At 32.4% G+C, this 21,505-nt stretch overlaps 2 protein-coding genes and 1 long non-coding RNA gene across 6 annotated transcripts; 1 reads left to right on the top strand and 2 right to left on the bottom strand.

The window, feature by feature from the left end:
• Window positions 1-8,858: 8,858 nt before the first annotated feature.
• On the top strand, window positions 8,859-13,158 carry LOC146948744 (protein neprosin-like). 2 transcript variants are annotated; one of them, XM_085744941.1, is made up of 8 exons: window positions 8,859-8,914; window positions 9,528-9,718; window positions 10,071-10,157; window positions 10,312-10,590; window positions 10,976-11,140; window positions 11,431-11,484; window positions 11,589-11,735; window positions 12,294-13,158. In XM_085744941.1, exons 1-8 carry the CDS (start codon window positions 8,866-8,868, stop codon window positions 12,669-12,671), a joined length of 1,350 nt encoding a protein of 449 aa, XP_085601067.1. In that variant the 5' UTR covers window positions 8,859-8,865; the 3' UTR covers window positions 12,672-13,158. The 2 variants fall into 2 exon arrangements, with proteins under 2 accessions (XP_085601067.1, XP_085601068.1); XM_085744942.1 differs by lacking the exon at window positions 8,859-8,914 and adding an exon at window positions 9,139-9,302.
• LOC146948743 (Bifunctional inhibitor/lipid-transfer protein/seed storage 2S albumin superfamily protein) lies at window positions 12,714-16,044 on the bottom strand. 3 transcript variants are annotated; one of them, XM_085744944.1, is made up of 3 exons: window positions 15,655-16,044; window positions 15,198-15,256; window positions 12,714-15,141 (listed from the first exon to the last, which is right to left on the bottom strand). In XM_085744944.1, exons 1-2 carry the CDS (start codon window positions 15,990-15,992, stop codon window positions 15,247-15,249), a joined length of 348 nt encoding a protein of 115 aa, XP_085601070.1. In that variant the 5' UTR covers window positions 15,993-16,044; the 3' UTR covers window positions 12,714-15,141; window positions 15,198-15,246. The 3 variants fall into 3 exon arrangements, with proteins under 3 accessions (XP_085601070.1, XP_085601071.1, XP_085601069.1); XM_085744945.1 differs by having other exon boundaries at window positions 12,714-15,135; XM_085744943.1 differs by having other exon boundaries at window positions 12,714-15,131.
• A 2,462-nt stretch (window positions 16,045-18,506) lies between these two features.
• Window positions 18,507-19,355, bottom strand: LOC146948742 (uncharacterized). The gene is made up of 2 exons (XR_015025352.1): window positions 19,004-19,355; window positions 18,507-18,900 (listed from the first exon to the last, which is right to left on the bottom strand). It is a non-coding gene; the product is annotated as an uncharacterized LOC146948742 (long non-coding RNA).
• Window positions 19,356-21,505: the final 2,150 nt, after the last annotated feature.

Raw genomic sequence — 21,505 nt, 5'->3', positions numbered from 1 at the left:
TATATTACCCGTTGACCGTGTCAGATGAATTTAATTTATGAAAAGTAAGTTAATGGAAATATTTTATGAGATGTCAGCTTTTTACGGGAAAAGTATCAGAGTTGTTTTAAACACGCTTGAGGCAAGGGCAATTTGGTAATTTCACAAAAAAGGGATATTTAAGCAAGTTGGGGCCAAAATATCTCATTTTCCCTTTGTGTTTCTCTCTCTAGGTTTTGGCATAAGCTTTCTCTTCCTTCTCTCTTCTTCCATCGATTTCTTTTCTCTCTTCCCACCTCACAAATTTATCAAATCTTCTTCCCTCAAGACAAGGCTTTGATCTATGTTTCTCCAAGATCATAGAGATGTATGCAAGCTAGAGTTTTGTTGGAATCTCTCCTTTCCTCTCATCCCTCACGCTACTCTCTCTTTCTCTCTTCACCAATCTTTCATGACACTCCATCCTCACATGAAGTGATTGGAAAACTAGGGTTTGATGTATGGTGAAGATGGATTCTAAATTGGTACAAGGAATGGTCTCTACATGATCAAGGAGCATGGTTTGGAGCTTGATAAGGAGTCTTGGTTTGCAAGAATAGGATGACAAGTTTGAATGGTATGGGTTAAGAGTGCAAGAGAATCAAGTTAGGGTTTTGATGCTTGGAGCTTGTAAAATTAGCAAGATTATGTTAAGGTGAGTTCCATATCTAGTTTTCCTACCCTTTGGGATTATGATTATGCCATTTATGTTTAGTATGAATAACATGAAATTCTAGGGTTTATGTATTAGTCTAGTTGCCCCTTTTTATGTCATGCATGCTATACATGTTAATACTTGCCATATGCATGTTTTATAAGTTTCCAATGATCAAATATGTTCCAAAACACATAGAGACACTTGGTTTGAGGTTTTTGGGTCAAAAATACCATTTTTAAGTATTCTGGACTGTCCTAACTCGCCACGGCGAGCTAGAACTCCGAAAGGGGGGTCCTGCTCGCCCCCAACTCGCCACGGCGAGCTACCACTCGCCTCCCCAGTGAAATCACTCGCCTAGGCGAGTAAGACAGTGAGAAATCTCACTGTTTTGCTTGCTTCAGGCAGGCATGGGGATTCGCGATGCGGTTTTCTCCGTGGTATCTTTTTACGAATGTAAATCCCTCAAACCAAGGTCCTAAATGATGATCAAAGAAAGCATGATTCTTATGATGTGAAACAAGTATTAAGCATGTTAGTAAGACATGGCATACGAGAGAAATCATGTCAAGAGACGGGTAGCAAGTTATCCATAAGTAAGGGAAAAACTAGAGCCTCGACATAGTTGTCGAGAACTAGCAAGTTAGCAAGAATCCTAGAATGCTAAGACGCGAAGTATGAACTCTTCGCATATGTTTAAGAGTGTTTAGCAAGCATGATAAGTTGTGGGTTGATTAGTTAATCACTCCACCATGTTTAGGAATTTACACGCATGAACAAGTATAAATTTACCGTTAATCGGATCGATTCAAGGGTCCGAGGTAATAAGCAAGCAAGTATGAATATGTTTAAATATACGTATACGACAAGACCATGACTAATAAGTAGGTGGCATGTCTCTTGCTATCCACATCAGGGGGATACAAGAGGTTCTCGATCTAAGGGGAACGATTCAAGCTGTAAGGGACCCGCATGTCACTGAAATTAACAAGACGTAGGTGCTCGTGTCTCTTGTTATCCACGCCAGGGGGATACGGGAGGTTCTCGACCTAAGGGGAACGGTTCAAGCCGCAAGGGACCCGCACGACACCGAGGGAGTCCGATGTACGTACATCGGTCATGTATGGGATTGTACTCGGGGTTACTCCACCCGAGACTTTCCGTAAAATGAATCAAGATAATAATTGTTTGTTCAACGCTAACCTAATGAATGAACTTAGAAACGTTTATGTACGATATGAATATGATTATGTTTCTCATGATTATGATTATGATATGTTCGCGATCAAGCAAGAATGAATCCATGCACGTTTATGTTTAAGAACAAGAGCATTAGATGCTATATGACAAGTATAAGTCATGGAATAGAGCAAGTAAAGAACATGATACCGACGACGATCTTAGGTTTCCCCTAATCGTCCGGTTTAGAGTCGTGTCATGATTATGTTATGTTTAGGCCTCGATACATAGAGTGTATTCTTGGCAACGCGGTTCTAGGTTCCCCTCAACCGCCATGACACGTATAGGAAGTGAAGCCTATAACAAGTTAAGATATGATTATGACGGCTCTAGTATGCACTACCGTTTAAGTATGCAAGTCCCCACCCACGTATAATCAACCGTCAGGTTGTAATGTAGACACGTGGTGACCGTAGGTTTCCCTTGAGGTTGCCTATAGCCTAGGATTTAGGGGAACTCACTGAGACATTATGTCTCATCCCAATCCTTATTTGTTTCAGATAAGCTGGATGAGTATGCATGTTCGTAGCTGGATGGATATTACTTCAAGGGTTCGTTCGTACCGCTGCAGGACATTATGGATTTCAAGAATGTATTTTTATGTATGGATGAGTTGTATTGTATTATGATTTATACGAACGTGACTTGATGTAAATATTATTCATTCAGTAAAATTTTATGTTGTATATTTTTAATGTATCCAGTATCAATTTAACGCACATGCTAGGCTTTCTAGATACGTCTAGTATGGGTGTTACAAGGTCAGTATTGGACCGAACTGGGTAAACAGATTTTCGTGTGTTCTCCCTCTCTCTTTCTTCTTTGTTGTTCTCTCTCTCTCTCTCTCTCTCTCTCTCTCTCTCTCTCTCTCTCTCTCTCTCTTTCAATTTCTCACCACTCACGGATTGGTCATCCAGTACTACGATTAAACACGAGGCTAAAATGATGGGTCTAGAAATTATTAAACATGCTATTACATTTCTTCAATGGGAAAAGCAATTGCTATATTTTTCAAGCCAAACCACCTTTGCTCTTAAGTCAATGGGACCCTAGAGGGTGGTCTCTTGTTCATTAAAGGATTCAACAAGCATGAAAAGTTCTTTATCAGAGTGAGAACTTGGGGTCGAGTTCTTCAGAGGTGGAGGAGACTGATGTAGGAGGATTTCCATAATATCTCAAGGTATTTTATTTTAGCCCAATTTTAGTAACTTTATGTTATTTTGTTTCAGTTTGTTATTTTCGATCCATTAGATTTTTTTTTTATTTCTCTATTTAAGCTTAACAATTGTAGCGTAATAAGGAACTTTTATTCATTCAATGATATTTTAGAGTTTTCTCAATTTCTAGTGGATTCAGGAACCCTATTTTCACAAGTTTATCGCTTGCAAACTTGTTTCTTTTCAATCTAGGTTAAACGTTTGCTAACCTAGGTTTCGTACTGCAGCAAGTATGCTAAAAAAAATAGATCTATTATATATATAATTTGAGTATATGAACTGACAAATAGATGTACTAAACTCATTCATATTGGCTGGTTCTTATTTGGGAATGGACTCAAATGGAATCCCTTTAACTCATTGGTAGAGTAACGCTACAATAAGGTGTACGTCATCGTCGATAAGGGACTTTTTTTAAAATGACAACAGTAGTATTTCGATTTAAGATTTTTTTTTTTTGACAAATGTATTTCGATTTTAGATTTGATTATTTTTAGTGTCAATTTTGACCGACTAGTTTAACTTTTTAAAAAAACTTTCTTAATATGATTATGATTGTTCTCTCGTTCCAGCTGTAATGTTTAAACACAAGTAGGTGGAACTAATTGATGGTGTAAGACCTTGCTGCTAAATGATAGAGGTAGCCTCCAATGTCGTCGTGAGTTTAACTCAGTTGGTTAAGACAATGCATAATATATGCAAAAGTTTGGGGGTTTGAACCCGACCACCACAAAAAAAAAAAATATAGCCTCCAAAATTGGTTAAAAAAAGTCAATTGAATTAAACACCGAAATCATTGAGGACTATTTCTTCACACTTTATTAACTCTGTGATTCAACAGAAAGAATATTGACAATGATAGAGATAATGAATCAAACAGTTCTAGAAAAATTTTGGTGCAGGAAAAAGAGGGCTAATCTTATCAATTTTTAAATGAGAAAAATACTCAAATTAGTTTCAAATATTAGAAAATAAGGATTTCTATTTTTTATTTATTTTTGGTACAAATATGGATTTCTATTTTTAATTGCTGATAGAAAAAAATAATTGTTTCCATCAAAGGTTTAAACGTGTGTTATTAGTAATTTTTTAAAATAAATTATTAAGATATTTTTAGTTCTACTAAAAACGGATTTGACCGTTATTTATACTAAAGTTTATGTTAAAGTTTGAAAATTTTCCACTCTTTTTATTATGTTAAAGTTTGAAAATTCATATTTAAATTTATTATTATTTATTTGTTACATGTGTTATTTGTATTGAAAATTGAGGGTAGTTTTGGAAAGAAAAATTCAACCCAAAAATATTGAAAGAGGTAGTTTTCTTTATATATAGTATAGATTCTTAAAATTTGACTCGACAAATCCTTAATAAATTGACATTTTTATTTATTAAAAACTAAATATAAGCCTGTGTACTTTTTGTAAAAAAATAAGTTGAATACATTCACTAACTTTGTAAAAAAATAAGTTGAATACATTCACTAACTTTTAATCAGAAGTGACTTTTTTTACATGAGTAATGATATTTAAACAATAAAAATGGACAACTTTTATAACAACTTTCTCACATACTCTTACTATTTTTATTCTCTCTCTATATATTTTTTTTTTGTTCCAAAATAAAAATTATCCTAAAAGTCATCAATTTTTGGTTGATAACTTTTAATTGTTCAACCTTTCAAAATGAAAAAAACTTTTAATTATTTAAATATCATTACTTCTTTTTACGTATATAGTTCGTAAACCTAAATTTTCCTCATGGTAATAAAATCACATCATCACACATGTACACAACTATTTCAATTTTCAATTACGCAGTAAACATGTGAAAATTGTCATATTCAATCAACTAGCTCTGGAGCTCACTTTCCATCACTTCTCATCCCACTTTTGCATGCAATCCATATATAATCATAACCTTTTTTTTTTTTTTTTTTTTTTGTTTTGGCCCCTCTCATAATTTATAATTAAAACATGAAATTAAAGTGATTGAGTCAATTAATAAAGAAGCACCAATTAGTCCCAATGAGTTTAGCTCAACTGGTAAGGGATAATGCACAATTTGTGTAGGGGTCGGGGTTCGAACCCCAGACACCTCACTTATTCATCTTAAAGGTGAATTTCTCTAGCCACTAGTCTACTTGAAGAAAAAAAAAAGAAGCACCAATTATTTCAAAAGGAATCTTTTCAATTACATTCGATGTTGTTATTTCATATTAATCATTCAACTAATTAAAATTTGTAGGCAATTTATCTAACGTGGGCTACTAAAATATACTATTATTGTGGTCTACCATACACCCAAAACCTTGTTAGATAAGGTTGAAATTGAAACATATAATACGAGAAGTGGTAAGAAAATTATTATTAGATCTCGTTTTTCTTAGAAAATGATTAGTTGGTTAGATATGGTGGAAACTGAATTAGAGAATTTGAGAAGTGACCTAGCCCTTACGGTTCAAAAACCATGTTCCTTCTCCAATTGCATCAAAACTATGCATTTTCTTAGTCAACGTCAATGCAAAAGTCAAACAAGTCTCTCCATTTTCATAATAGCAATGTACACCATTAAAAGAAAGTTTTACACTTTCTCGTCATTTTTTACACACGACAAAGGATCTCTTCCAGTATTTTAATGTCCATACTTAGATCATAAGCATGCGTTATAAAGCTCGGTCACTTTCTCGTCATTATTATATGTAAAATAGTGTTTTTTTTAATTCACTTTCGAATATTTAATGAATCTAAAAATGCTCATCCACTTTCTAGTCAATACTTAAAATAATGACTAGAAAAAGGGTATAATTATAATCATATGAAGCTAGCTTAGATGTATATTTTGAACCAGGAGCTATATGTATAATTATATACGATGTCATTTTGTAATCTATCAATTACATGAAATAGGTACCAATTGTAATTTGTACATTATGATATATGAAATTATTATGAAGTGTGTTGTGAGACAATGGGACAAGAAATAAACTGGAGGAATCACACACATGAAGAAAAAAAATGCCCCGTCTGTACCTAGTAGATTGATGACAACTAACACTAAATGCTTTCATTCCTTAAAAAAAAAAAAAACTTGATTTGACTTTTTTGCTGAGAGGTGATTATTTTTTTTTTTTTTGTGAACGAGGTGATTTGATTTTTTATTTTATAACTAAAAATACTAAACTTAAATATGAATATCAAGATTGCACGACCCCATACGTATATGATTGTGTGGTTGATTGCGGACTTCCAAATGTCAAAACTCCTTAAAAATGTTAAAAAATTCATTGTAAATATGACCATTCTAATAGGTCAAAAACCATTTTTGAAGAAATTTGATCCTTGGAAAAAAAAAACTCTAAGGATTTTTTTTGAGTTTCAAGAATGGATAGTTAAGTTTCACATGTTTGATATATGAGAAATATGATCTATACGAGTCTACAGTGTTTCGCTTTTCTTAGGCTTTGTTTGAGAGTTTGTAAAAAAAGAAAGGAAGAAATGGAAAGAATGGTTTGAGAGTTTGTAAAAAAAGAAAGGAAGAAGTGGAAAGAATGGAGAGACATGAGAGTGGTGGACTTTAAGGGAACTACAAAATTGTATTGGAGGAAGAGTTTGAAGGATTTTGAGGGGTTTAGATAAGTTGTTCAAATCAAATCTATGTTTATAATACTTTCTAAGTTTTTCTTATAAAAAATACACAAATGATTAGCGGTGATTGGGGTAGCAATATAGTTGCAATAAAAATTTACCATAATGACATTTTCACAATTTAATTTTAACAAAAAATTACTCTTATAGTAATATTAATATCAATAAATAATTTTACAATATTATGTTTACTTTTTTCATCAAGGTAATTATGTTATTTTTGTGTAAAACAACAACAAATCTCACGAACCGGGATCAGTTATATGGATAAAATGACGTGACAATATTCTATCATGTATCTATCAAAACTCATTAATCTTTATTTTTTTAAAAACTCGGTATCCGATCCAAAGATCGACTAATTCGAGGGGATTAATCTCAGCGCCCACTTGCGGGGACCTCATTTAAAGCCAAAGTAAAGCTCTATATGAACTTGTCCACCGAAAATTGGCTCTGGAGCGAATCGAACTTGAGACATTGAGAGGAGCAAACTCCAAGATCTTAAGCCAACCACTAGGCCAACCTCAAATAAGTTTCTTTAAATATTTCTTAATAATTTCTTTTACAGTTTTTTCATGTGTTCCTTTATCTGTAGTGATTTGACTACTCTTCCTCTGATATATTCTCCTTACTCCAACATTTTTTGGTCTTATCTTTACGTGCACAAACCACCTATATATAGGAAAAAGGAAGAGATAGATGAGTTTTATGGGAGCAAGAGATAGATGAAAATAATGAAAAACAAATTGTCTATATATAGAAGAAAAAAAATCATATCATGATCCATTTTGATTGGCTCATGAAAAACAAATGAGTCATGATCCTCTTTTTATTGGTTAAATAAATGTGTCATAATCCATTTTGATTGGATGATAAGAAAACATTAAATGAGATGGAGAATATAAGTTTGCCACGTGTACTATCAAAATAAAATAAGGGAAATATTTATAATAGAGATTATTTTATCGCAATCATAACAATGTTTCTTTTACATAACATGTCATTTATTTATGTTATGATGTTACTAATTACTATTATATTAAACAATAAACGATCATTATTTTATCTTAATTTTATATGCATGCAAACTAAAATATGTTGAGTACAAAAATAATTTTGTTATATGCCTTGACAATATTTTGTTTATAAATCAATATATCAATAATTTCCATTAATATTTAAAAATTTAAAAATTGTAATCAAAATTATACAAACAAACATAGTAAAATAATCACATGCGTCTTGTGCCCGTCTTTTCGCTAGTAAATAATAATGGTTAGTTTGAGTTTTTTTTGACAAAATGGTTAGTTTGATTTGTTATAACATGAAAATAACAAACATTTATATTTTTGGTTTTAATCAAAATTAAAATTTTATAAAAAATAGCGTTTATAATTTTCAAACATTAACGCAATAAAAAGAGCGGAAAGACGAGTACGTGATTGCCCGTCTTTTCGCTAGTAAAGTATAATATATGTATGTTTAAAATTTATTTTGACTATTAGATTATAATTAGTAACACTCTAAAACTCACTAAAAAAACACTAACCTTCTAAAATAAAATATACATGAGACAAAAAGAAATCAACATCGAATAAGTAATAATTAAAAACAGGGTCATGTCAACCGGTGCCCCCGGGCACTGAGCATTGGTTAAGGAACTTAAAAATGGAAATTTTAAAATGAAAATAAAACTGTTTATGATTTTGAGGAGTTGACAACACATGTTCCAATGCAATACTTACTACATTTGCTTTCTTAACCAGTGCTCCGGAGGCACCGATTAACATTACCCTTAAAAATAAACTTCCTATTGATAAGCTTAATTATTCTAATGAACCTTATGAAGTAGTAACAACAATATAATTATATTATTAGTATTACAAATTACAATAGAAACAAATATGAATCTACCCATCTCCACTTCCAACCATTTTCATGATTTCATCATCCATACATATCTTGCTAGTACAAAGATAATGAGTGAGAAAGGAATCATAGGAATAATGTAATCTCGTGACTCGAAAGGACAACAAAGTAATTTCATATATTATTATGTCCATAGTAGTAGCGGGAAGAAACAACTAACATGGTTTCTCTTTCTCTCTCTACACACTCTCTTTCTCTCTCTACACACTGTGAGTAGTGGAACCTCAACTCAACTCAAACTCTGTTACAAATACAATATACAAGTTGAAAGGATAACACCACCACCATGCATTTCCACAAACTTTTCATTCTTTCTCTCTCCTAATATATTCATTTATTCCAATAATACCCTTTTTTCAATCGTCGGCAGTATATTTTGTTGTCTTATAAGGAACAAAACTACAAATAAGGAAGAAATTTTTTTGAACAAAGGGACCCCTTTTTTATCAACCTTGTCAAAGTGTCAAACCACACTTGTTTTGTTTGTATTTTTATGTGAAAAAAACAATAACAAAAGGAGGTGCTTGTTGTTGTTGTTTGTTTTGTTGGTGGGGTGCATAGGATAAGCTTCAAAATTGGGTTAAGGTTAAGCCTAAGGTAGAATATTACATACAAAAAAAGACAAGATTTTTAAGATAATTATATGCTTTTATTAGCATAACAACCCATTTAATTGTATATGCTATAATATATAAAAATATAGAACTTTTTATGGTTTTTTGGTGACCCTTTAACTTCATTAGTCTTTGTATTAATTTGTCTTCAATACCCATTTGACAATTCTCATAAAGTTGCATGCTTTTGCATTTGCATTTGGAGAAGCTTTAATGGAGGCCAATTTTGGATTATGCTTCTGCTTGTTGGTTTTGTTGGTTCCTTTCACTTGTGCTGGCAGAGCCACCATCAGCACCACCACCGGGAACGGTGGTGGTGAGAGCGGTGGTTCAATTCAGAAACTTGAGGTTAAGAAGCACTTGAAGAATTTGAACAGACCGCCTGTTAAGTCCATCAAGGTAGAGATAACTTTTTGTTTCCTTTTCACTCTGTCACTTTTTCATTGGTTGCATAACGGTTTTATTTCTAATTGGGATTTGTAAAAAATTAAACTTTTTGGGTTTGAAAGGAACTTTAGTTCTTGGGAGTTGGGAGATTCCTTTAGTCTTTTTCACTACAATAATGGAAAATCACCTATTGTTTTTGTTCTTGCAATTTGAACAGAATTTTAGTAGTATATTTTTGTATTGGTGTCACTCTTTTGTGAATTTTGTTAAGAAGTGTAATTGATTTAATTTTTAGATTATAGGACCATTCATAAACATAGTTCATTTATGCAAGTGTACTTTTTTTATGGTTTTGTGAAAGCAGAGTCCTGATGGAGATATTATTGACTGTGTTCATGTTTCACACCAACCAGCTTTTGATCACCCTGACCTCAAAGATCACAAGATTCAGGTGAATTACTACTTTTTCTTTTTCATCTTAATTCAAAATTATCAACTTGTTTAGCTCAACTTGCATTTGTTGTACTTTCTTTCATTTGTGTCATTTGGTTTCTAGTTAATTTGAATTTCATAATAATTCAAACAATTATGGGTTTGTGATGCAGATGAGGCCAAATTTCCATCCAGAAGGGAAAACTTTTGAAGAGAGCAAAGTCTCTTCAAATTCAAATTCAAGTTCAAATTCAAATTCAAAGTCTATAACTCAGCTTTGGCAGAAAAATGGTATGTGTTCTGAAGGAACAATTCCTATAAGAAGGACCAGAACAAGTGACATATTAAGGGTTAGCTCTGTTCAAAATTTTGGAAAGAAGAAGCATAAAAGTACTCCTCAACCAAAACCTGCAAAACCTCTACCTGACATCTTGACTCAGAGTGGTCATCAGGTACTTTCACTACCATGTTACTTATAATGCACCTACAGCAAGTTTAAGTCACTACTAATAATAGTTTACTAAGAAATTATTCTCATTTCTTATGTTTACTTCATTTGAATGTGTGAGTGTGTGTACACTTCATTAAGTGTTCTAATTTAAGCTCATCCATGATTTGTTATGCCGGTGCATAAATTTCAATAACCAATTTATTCGTCAATTATTGATATTACTTACTTTACACTTTAAAATGACTTGTTCACGCCACAGAGGTCTGGTCCTTTTTTATGATAGTATATGTTACTATAGCATGGAGATGCTTTGGTTGTAATACTATCTCTCCTGATTAAATGTATTTGTTTTATTCCTTTTGATTTTATTTTCTTGGAGCAATTAGCATGCCATAGCTTATGTGGAGGGAGGTGAATTCTATGGAGCAAAGGCAACCATAAACGTTTGGGACCCAAAAATTCAACAACCTAATGAATTCAGTCTGTCTCAAATTTGGATTTTGGCTGGTGCCTTTGGTCAAGATCTCAACAGCATTGAAGCAGGCTGGCAGGTATTGTTTAAATTTCTTGCTATATTGTCATCTTCTGTATGACTTAATTGGTTAATGGCCTCCAGTTAAGGTTGAATCGATCGGAAGTACCCGACTTTCAACCCGTGAAAAAAACAATCATTGGCCGTACTTTTCTTAGCTCCCAATTGAAGTCCATTTCCCTTGAGAACCGGATTGTTAGAAGCAAAACTCGCCTGTCTTAAAAATAATTTTCAAATCAAATTCGTTATCTTTTGAATGATTTTGGCTTCTAATTTCATCTTTGTCTTTTCTGCTCTTGCAACAATTAGGTCAGCCCTGATTTGTACGGTGACAATAACACTAGACTCTTCACTTATTGGACAGTGAGTTCCCAATGCAATCACTCCACTTTGTGCTTTCATTAAATTAATATTGTCTATAGTTTCTCATTCATTTCATGAATTTGTTTGTTTCATTAATGTGACAGAGTGATGCATATCAAGCCACTGGTTGTTATAATCTCCTTTGTTCTGGCTTTATTCAAATTAACAATGGTATAGCCCTTGGAGCAAGTATATCCCCACTTTCTAACTATGGTTCTTCCCAATATGATATAAGCATCTTGGTCTGGAAGGTACATCCCTTTTTAAAATGTTATCTTTTGTTATTGGCCATTATAGAAAGAAAATATGCCCCACACTTAACTAACACTACAATCATTTTAATAAGATTGTTTGTATATGCACATTATTTAATTTTAAATACAGAGAATCTCTGACAAACATCTCATTATATCTGAATGTTTATGTTTATGTGTGTGTAATGTATGAATGTATGTATGGCATATAGTTCTGTCTCTTTTTGTATGTGTGTATGAGTTCACGTTTGCTGCTAGCAAAGATTTTGTGCATTCACGCAGTCAACAACTTAAAAGAATTGGATGAAAATCAGACGGTAAATCAGCTTTAAAAGCTAATTTGACATCGGAGTCGTCTGGTCTTAATCCAATGATTTTAAGCTGTTATTTCGTAAATGCATGGAATCTATGACGGTAGGAAATTTGAATTCGTACACATGGGTGATCAAGATTTAAAAGTTACTAAAAAGTAACATGATATCATGTTTTCCATGAATTTAATATGTATCAATGTAATCTAATGCTGTTAATTTGAATAAAAAAACTAATGTGTAGGACCCAAAAGAGGGAAACTGGTGGATGCAATTTGGAAATGACCATGTTCTAGGATACTGGCCAGCTCCTTTATTCTCATACCTAACTGAGAGTGCCTCAATGATTGAATGGGGTGGTGAAGTAGTGAACTCTGAGTCTGATGGACAGCACACATCAACACAAATGGGAAGTGGACATTTTCCTGATGAAGGTTTTGGCAAGGCTAGTTATTTCAAAAATATTCAGGTTGTTGATGGTGACAACAAGTTAAGGGCACCAAAAGATCTTGGTACTTACACTGAAAAAGATAACTGTTATAATGTCAAAACTGGTAGTGCTGGTGATTGGGGCACCTACTTCTATTATGGTGGTCCGGGTCGAAACCCTAACTGTCCTTGATCTTTTATGTTAAAGCTGTGGTTTTAAATTGCAGGTAAATGCGGTTGCAATATCGTGGCCGCAGTTGTGGATTGCAATTTAAAACTACGGTTTAAAGTTTAAGCACTACAAAAAATATAAAAAAAACTAGGGTGTTCTTTTGAATTGATCTAGTGTAGCTTGTAAGTTGAGCTACCACTTAGGTAATATGGTGTATAATGAAGCTCAAAATTCTCATTGAGGTCTCCAAAAATTGTTGGAGAAAGAGGGTGATGGGTTTTTTAGATTGACAAGAAAAGTGTTTGATCATTGATTTCTCTGTTTATATATATATATTTTTGTTGTTTTTGTCTGCTCCTATCTCTGGAGCTGTGAAAGCTGGTGGGTTGTTAATGTGAACAGAATATTCTCTAGTAGGGGACAATTGAGTATATGTATATTTATTTATTTTGGTACCATGTTTGATTAATGAAAAGCTTTCTTAATAAGAACATTATTTATGATCTTACTCTTGCTCTTGCTTGTGTTGTGACTTGTGACAAATAGTGTGTGGCTTTTTAATTGAAGAAATTAAAGGTGGAAACAAAAAATGAGATGCATGCACATGTGAGTAAATAGGATTGGACCTTGGCCTAATTGAGTCACATCAAACCTTTGCACAAAATTTATGGTATTGATTAAAGTATGGTGGGGTAATGTGATTCACGAGCAAACCACTAGTTATTGGGTGGTGACTGGCTAGTGTCAAGGTGGTTGTAGGGATTGAAAAATTGCTCCCACATAAAATCGTATTTTGGATTCAACTTGGGCACACAATGTTCTTTCTATGAACATTACGGAACAACAACCATCTTCACTTCCATAAAATGAGAGTATACAAAAACTACTAGCAACATTCATTACAATTATTAGCTAAATAATGAGAATAACATATTGAGATCGTAGCTCAAACCGTACAAGTTTACTACAACACCGTCTTCCACTTAGGACTTTGTTTGGGAGTTTGTATGGGAGGGAAAGGCTTTTGGAGTTCCGAAATATGAGAAAAATTGTGAAATCTAAGTTCACATTGTTTGAAAGTGTATTTTTTTTAGAGAATGATATATTAATGCTTATGATTAATATAATTTCAATTTTAAAAATATTAAAACAACATAGATTGAATTTGAAAAATTCATGTCAAGCCTCCAAAATCCTCCTCAAATACAACTTTTTAATTCCTCTATATTAAAAGGCTTATGTACTACGAAGAAAATTGAAACCCAAAACACTTTCACCTCTCGAAGTCCTCTATTTTTTTCACATATTTTTCTTTCTTTCAAAGCCATCCCATTCCTTTCCCTGTAAACTCGCAAACAAAACCTTTTTTTTTTTTTTACCATTTCCTTTCCTCTTTGTTCCTCATGTTCTAGTTTGAAACAACTACAAACTCCCAGTGTATACTCTATTCAACTTCTTTTTATCATATTTCAAATAAAACATTAACGAATAAATTTAATGTTAATAATATAGGGAGTTTTAAGGGTTGTTGTCTTGGAGTGAATGAGTGTTTATTAGACTTTAAAATTAAAAATAAAGTGAATATATGATGTGTATGCTATGCAGGAGGACCATTTAAACTACTTCTTAGTAAGCACACCATTGAAGGCTGATTCCTTTTGTCTTTGTTTTTAGTTGGGTTTTGTTTTACTACTATTTTTTAAAGTAATTATTGAAATGGTTGTATCTCCTAAATAAAAATCATTACCACTGATGACATAAGAGAATAGTGGAATAATGAGAAATTGACGGTCTTTAGTGGGATTGCACTTGTGTGACATAATGTCACATGATATTTGTCAATTTAAGTGTGACACATGACAATGCAATTTTCTTAAACATAACCATATGTGGAAGAGAGAGAGAAAATAATTGAATAAGTTTATATTTCACAATTGAATTGACCAATATTATGAAATAGTCTCATCCTATACTATAGTACTTGATACTAGTAATTTGATACTATTTCAAACAAGGTAAAATTTACAATTTTTATTCTTTCTCAACAATGAAACACGTAAATTGAAACATTTTCAGACCAAATTAACAAGCTAACACCTAAAGCTCAACAACATTGTAAAATACACAACAAAACAAAAACCGGCTAACCAAATATGTGACCCTCAAATAACTGGTAAATCAATTAGGACCACCTTTAGATTTAGACCATATTTTTAATATTAGAGTTCCCTATAAAAACATAAAACATATAGATTAACATTATTCTTTATATAGATAATTATAGCAAAATAACAAACATTTGTGACATTCAAATTTCAATGTGGCTCAACAATCCAGTTAAATTGGAATAACATTCTAACAACTTATTGAAAAAAAAAAAAAAACATACATGAACATAATAGAGAAATCCACATAGGTAGATTCCTGTTTATTACAAAATATATCATATTCTCATACTAACATACATGCTATATATATATATATATATATATATATATATATATATATATATATATATATATATATATATATATATATATATATATAGTAGCAGAATGTTCAACATGACCCTCCAATTCCCACTTCGAAGCCTCAATTAACCAATCCTGCAATAGACGCAGCAACAAAAAGATAAATAAGTAAATAAAGGAAAGAAAAATTATTAACCTTGGTTAAAATAAAAGCTAATGATTTGTAAAGCAAAATATAAAAGGAACAAAATATATGCGACATTTCATTAATCAATTTGATATTGGAAAACTTGGTAACATGACTACACTCTAAAAAAGTTCCCAGTTTTATTCTTAAAGTTGCCCAATAGATAAGCAGTCCAATCTCCTATAAAAAAAAGTTGTTTCATTGCCGATTAAAGATTAGTCTCGAAGCAGATTCAAATAGTCTAAATTGTAGCGATTTTGATACCCGAGGTGGCTACACCCTATTCATTATGGATCAACATAAAAAGAAATATATATTTGTGAAGAATTTAATGTATGATTTTTACTTGGAACAATCAGCATCTGGGGAGATACTGATGGGGGTGTTAATTCCACAGTTCCCTGCAAGAGCCTGAGCCAATTGTGAGTTGATTTTAATACTCTTGGAAGTGGATTTGATGCAGTTGCAAGCAGCTTTTTTATCCTCAGATGTTGATACAGCTGATGCTAGAGCTTTAGCTCCAGAGCAACATGCAGCTGGTGGTTGTCCACTTCCACTGACCAAATAGCTCACACAAGGTTTCAAGTCCTTAATCACATCACTGCATGAAATTGCAGCCTCTGAATTTGAGGCAACAAAGATGAGAAGCACAAGAGCAGCGAATGCAATTAAAGAAGATTTCATGGCTACTTAATTTTTGAAGTTGTCCTGAATTTGCATTGGTTATTTTTCATCATTTATAGGAGTTTGAAAGGAAGCTAAAATATGCAAGTAAAGTAGTTTTTTTTTTATTAGGTGAATGTGGTGTATTGCAAGAAAGAAGAAGTATATCATTTTGATATCTTTTGGATTTTGTTAAAATTCAAGGTTAGGTGGAAGTAGTGAAGAAGGGGTTATTCATTTTCAACAAGTAAAATAAGATTGCAAGTTCATGCAAACTATTATTTGCTTTCATATTTTTTGTTTCTCTAAGAATTTGATCACTTAACCTTCTCGAAAGAAAACTATTAAGTGTACTAGAGTCTAGAAGTAAACATTTAGGGGATCTCTAATATTGAATACTATGAGATTTTGTTACTTTCTTTTTATTGGATCCTATGCCACACCACTTATTATTATTTTTATTTTTTTGGTGACAAACACACCACTCTGCTCTTCTCCCAACAAGATTTGTTCACTTCCAACCAAACTTTGGAAAATACCCCTGCGTGAGTTAAATCACACATGTGTTAAACTCAGCGTGACTTAAGTCACGCTGAAAATTCACATTGTTTATAACCTACGTGAGTTAACTCATGCAGGATTTATAACCAGTGGCGGAGGTACTGGGGGGCCAATAGGGGCCATGGTCCCCCCTCATTTTCAATAATTTTTTTTATACACTACAATTATAGTATTTTAAAATGTTTCATCAAGGATAATTAGGCTATGGTCCCCCTAATTAATCTAATTAAAATGATATTTTTTCTATCAAAAAAATGTTACCATGTTACTAGATTGATTGGCAACTAATATCATTAATTTTATACTTCATATTATTTTAAAATATCTCATATTTCGTAAAATATATCGACGCAACCATTTTGACAACACATTTTAAATAAAATTAACTACAATGATATATCTCATTTATTTTTTGTGTTAACCCTCCAGTTCTCATGGTAAATGGGTCATGGTAATCTAATGTCCGATCAGGAGGTAAGTAACTAGACAAGATTTGTTCCACTCAAGAATCAAAACTCAGGTCCTCCTGAACAATTTATCATTTGGTGGTACTCGTTAACCACTTGAGCTTATTTGTTTAGTCCTTGTTAAATTTTAAATTATAAGTTTAATCCTCCATAATATTGCACTTTATAAGAATAGTCAAACGAATTATTTTTAGTCCTCAAAACAGTGCATATAAATGCAAATAAAGACTTAAATTGAACAAATTTTTTTAGGGACTAAACTTGAAAATGAATAATTTTGTAGGGACTAACAACATTTTTAACCCTAGAACATATACACTACTATTTTATTTTTTTGTATGTTAGATATATTTACTAATTAATGTCTCTCATACTAAATATAGTCATAAATTTCTGTAACAAGAGACAAAATATTAGTTTAGGGTTTCTTATATACCTTTTTAAACAATTATTCTTTTAATCAAACTAGACCATTGACCCGTGCTACCGCACGGGTCCTACCACATAGAAGTTAATCGAATCAATGAAAATAATGTAACCATACATAGCCGATAGAAGTTTTATATCATACATAACAAAATGAAATGGTAGTTAACAAAATTGAATAAAATTGAATACTTGTTAACAAAATTGCAGATAGCCCTGCACTGCTCGATCTTAAGTCACATCATAAAGAAAAACGGAGAGCATAAAAAAAAAGTGTCATTACCGTAAAGAATGGAAACAGAAAATTTAGCAAAAAATATACTGCATCAATTTTTTTCGTGATGCAATATTTGTTGTTAAATTTTCTTTGCATATTGATGCAAAGTTTTTCCATATAGCGTGACAACTGTGTTTAATATACTTTTCGTGGTTATTTTTTGTTATTGGAGCATATTTGATATATAGCATAGTCGCAAAACGCCTTTTTTCTTATAGTGAATTGATATAAGTACGTCATAAATGCTTTTAATAGGTAGTAATTGGTAGAGTAATTAGTACATAATGCATAAAAGCAATTAAAAGCAATTCTTATAGGAAAATATGCAAGTTAAAAGTTTTTAATTGCCATTAACTACGTTTTCAAGCCATTAACTACGCTCTTAATTGCCATTAACAGTGCGTCATTCGTTGTTAATTGCATTAAAAGTGTATTATTCGTTTTTAATTAGCATTAATTAAGTTATTCGTTTTTTAATTAGCATTAACTACGTTCACATGAAGTAATTCAAATTTGATTTCTCATGTGACGATATACCTATTTTGTCGGTTTCTAAGAAATAAATATGTTGATCTCTTAAGACCTTATATTGCAAATCAAATGGCCTTTATCGTCCATGGTTTGAGACATGATCACTACATAATTAATCAAAGAGCCATGGTGACTATTATTATTATTTCTACAAATCGGTGACTGTATTTTTTTCACTATTTTTATTCTAGCTTTAGTATTTGTTTAGACTGCAACAATAAGATTAATAGATGAACTTATTCTGGTTTCTTTAAGAAAATATAATTAATCTGGTTTTCAATCGCAATATATAAAAGTCTACAATAGATGAAAATAATGAATCAACCAAAACATAGCATCCTTCAATTGAAAATAATAAAAACATATCAAATAGGAATTACATGACATTAGATAGCACGTAATCAAAACCATCAGACAACTAAAAATCAAATGTGCAAAATAGGAATGCATTGGGGGCCAAAGTTTTTGCTCCAAGCCTTAATGCCTTCCACTCGTATAGATTCCTTGCGGTGCAAAACATTTTCCAATCCCCTCCAAACTTGATTTCGTCCTTGTCAAAAAGAATGACCACATTGAACAACCAATGATGTCTGCTATCGTCAATAATTGCCAATTCTTTGCAATTCTTGTCAACGATGCTATCAAATACTTTAGCATAGGAGAAAGTCTGTGTAAAATAAGAAAACAGACACATATGAGATCTTATAAATAAATCGACATTGACAGATAACAAACTGAAATATGTGACTAAATCTATTAAGATTGTATACTAGTTGATCAGATGTTACATCTGCAAGTGTTAACCATTTGGTGACACTAAATTTAAAACAGTCGCATATGTGGGGATAAGGAGCGGGGTAGTCGATCTGGACAGATCCAGGTGCTGCATTAGGACCGTAAATTAATTGTGCTAGCCTTAAACGTAAAGGAGGGAGATAACTCTGATACTTGATTTCATAGTTATGGCGATCGTGAACCCGAATCACAAAAAGTTGAGGGAAAGCATAGATCAGAGATATCCAGCCACCATGCTCTAATTTATAGGCCTTGTTCAGTTCTTCTATTCCATGGGAGAAATACAGCTTTCCATCATATTTATCCACGACAACCTCAAATTGATTGAGTCCTGGATCGATTAAAGTGACATACCTATTCAACTCATTGTCTATCTCCTTGTTGAGAGCTGTACCCAATATTAAATGCGTTTGTATTGGAAACATATATCAAAACAAATCAATTATGCTCTTTATAGCAACTAAATAGCAAAATATTTTCTTTCTTCTATTTTACTTTCTAACAGTATGATTGAGTTCCAGGATTTTTTGTATAAAATACCTCGTCTGGGTGGTACTGCACATGATATGTGCGCCACTTTAGCTTCAGCAGTTGCATAAATGCATGATCTTCAACATGATACTCCCATAGTGCAACATCTGCGAAGGAACAATGTTAATATATTATTGTTTTTCCATAGATACGGTATATTTCACTCATCAAAAAATAAGAGTAATCAGATGATATTAACATAAAGTTTCTATTAAACAAAATATACATGGGCATGAGTATAGAGCGAAATCCATGATATTTTTTGCTGTTGTAAGGTCTAACATCATAGAATTACAGGATCGTATGTTTTTTTAATGCTTTGATTCGAAAATATGCACCAATGTTATAAGGAGAAGACAACATTTTATAGAATGCTAATTAATGTGAATGACCATTGTGCTTCTATTGGTAGTAATTCCCATTCATTGCGAAAATTAAAAGCAATTAATTACCAGCCTATTTTATAGAAATATTTAAAGTAATTACTATTTAGTCGAAATACTTTTTTTTTAGAGAAGTCGAAATACTTTTTGGACAGTGGCATATCATTTTATTTACAGCAATTAGTTATAGCAATTTAATTATAGTTAATGGCATATAATTTCGACTTTATTTAAAAAATGTATGTGTGAAACATTGTAATGTCAGTACGAAGAACACCTTTTGATCAGCAATTAGTTAGGGGATTGTTGACCGACTTTATTTGCATTAAATACGTCTTCAATTGCATTAACTAAGTAATATGAGAGAAAATTTGTAGACTTTGAATCAACGGGTGTGATCAAGTGTGAAAATAGAGGTTGAAAGGATGAAATTAGATTAGTCATTAGTACATGTTTAGGAGGGAAAAATGCTAGGGATTAGGGCAAAGAAGGGTGAATTAGGGCAAACATGATAGCCAAGCAAGTCTAGCTTTTATAATAAAGGATTATGTTTCTTGTATTCGGTCCCCCTAACTTTAAATTCCTGGCCCCGCCCCAGTTTATAACCTACGTGAGTTAACTCACGCGGCGTGACTTAAATCACGCAATGGTATTTTCAGAAGTTTGGTTGGGAGAGAACAATTTTTGATAGGAGAAGAGCATAATTCCTTAATTTTATGTAGTTTAATAATTTTTTTTTTTGAGAGAATGTAGTTTAATCCCTCCGGTCCTATTTATAAGAGAAAGTTGGGTCAACAAAACTCAATGTATCTAGACTGAATTTATAACCAGATACATTAATTTTTGTTGACTCAAGTTTCTCTTATAAAGAGGACCGGATGGAGTAACTTTTAATTTTCAACATTCACACACATTGCACCCCATCCTATGTCAAACCACCATTTTGCTCCTAAAAAATGTAAACATTGTCACAATAGTTATGGCTCAAACGAAAACACAATTTAATCACCACTCTTCATTTCATAAGCCATTTTTGTCCCTGCCATTTTGGTCCCTGAAACAAACATCTTCAAGTCCTTTGTCCTTCAAAATAGTCATGTCGCTTTTTTCAAAAAGTTAATGGTCCTAATTCATATCAGGGGTGAAAATGACTAACGAAGTAACAATGGATGATTAAATTGTATTTTTTTTCCTGAGTTAGAGACCGGTGCAACAACAATTTACACCTCGAGGGATTAATACCGCAAATTCGTCCTTGAATTTTAAAAAATGGGTCAAATTCGTCCCTGAATTTTGCGAAATAGTTATTTAGTCCCTGAATTTACAAAATGTCAATCAAATCAGTCCCTCCGTTAAGTTGGTATGTTAACGGAGGTGACGTGTAACGTTAATCTCCTACAAGGCTTAACACGTCAGATGCCACGCAAGCAGGGACCAAATTGATTGATTTACAGAAAATTGCCAAGGACCAAATTGATGGATTTTTAGACTCTTTCTTCCCCAAATATATAAATTTGGAACCCTAATGTTATAATTTGTCACCTAGAGTTCAGAATCCCCCAA

This window comes from Medicago sativa, chromosome 2 (assembly GCF_051527215.1).
Source record: "Medicago sativa cultivar Bolivia chromosome 2, Bolivia_mono, whole genome shotgun sequence".
In the NCBI taxonomy this organism is placed as follows: domain Eukaryota; kingdom Viridiplantae; phylum Streptophyta; class Magnoliopsida; order Fabales; family Fabaceae; genus Medicago; species Medicago sativa.
This window is presented reverse-complemented; position numbering and strand designations above follow the sequence as displayed.

Excerpts from the sequence above, each read along its gene's own strand:
- LOC146948744 (XM_085744941.1), top strand. The coding sequence starts at position 8,866 with ATGGTTTCTCTTTCTCTCTCTACACACTCTCTTTCTCTCTCTACACAC. Across the intron at positions 8,915-9,527 it reads TCTTTCTCTCTCTACACACT|CTTTAATGGAGGCCAATTTT; the intron begins GTGAGTAGTGGA and ends CATTTGGAGAAG. Across the intron at positions 10,158-10,311 it reads TCAAAGATCACAAGATTCAG|ATGAGGCCAAATTTCCATCC; the intron begins GTGAATTACTAC and ends TTTGTGATGCAG.
- LOC146948743 (XM_085744944.1), bottom strand. The coding sequence starts at position 15,992 with ATGAAATCTTCTTTAATTGCATTCGCTGCTCTTGTGCTTCTCATCTTT.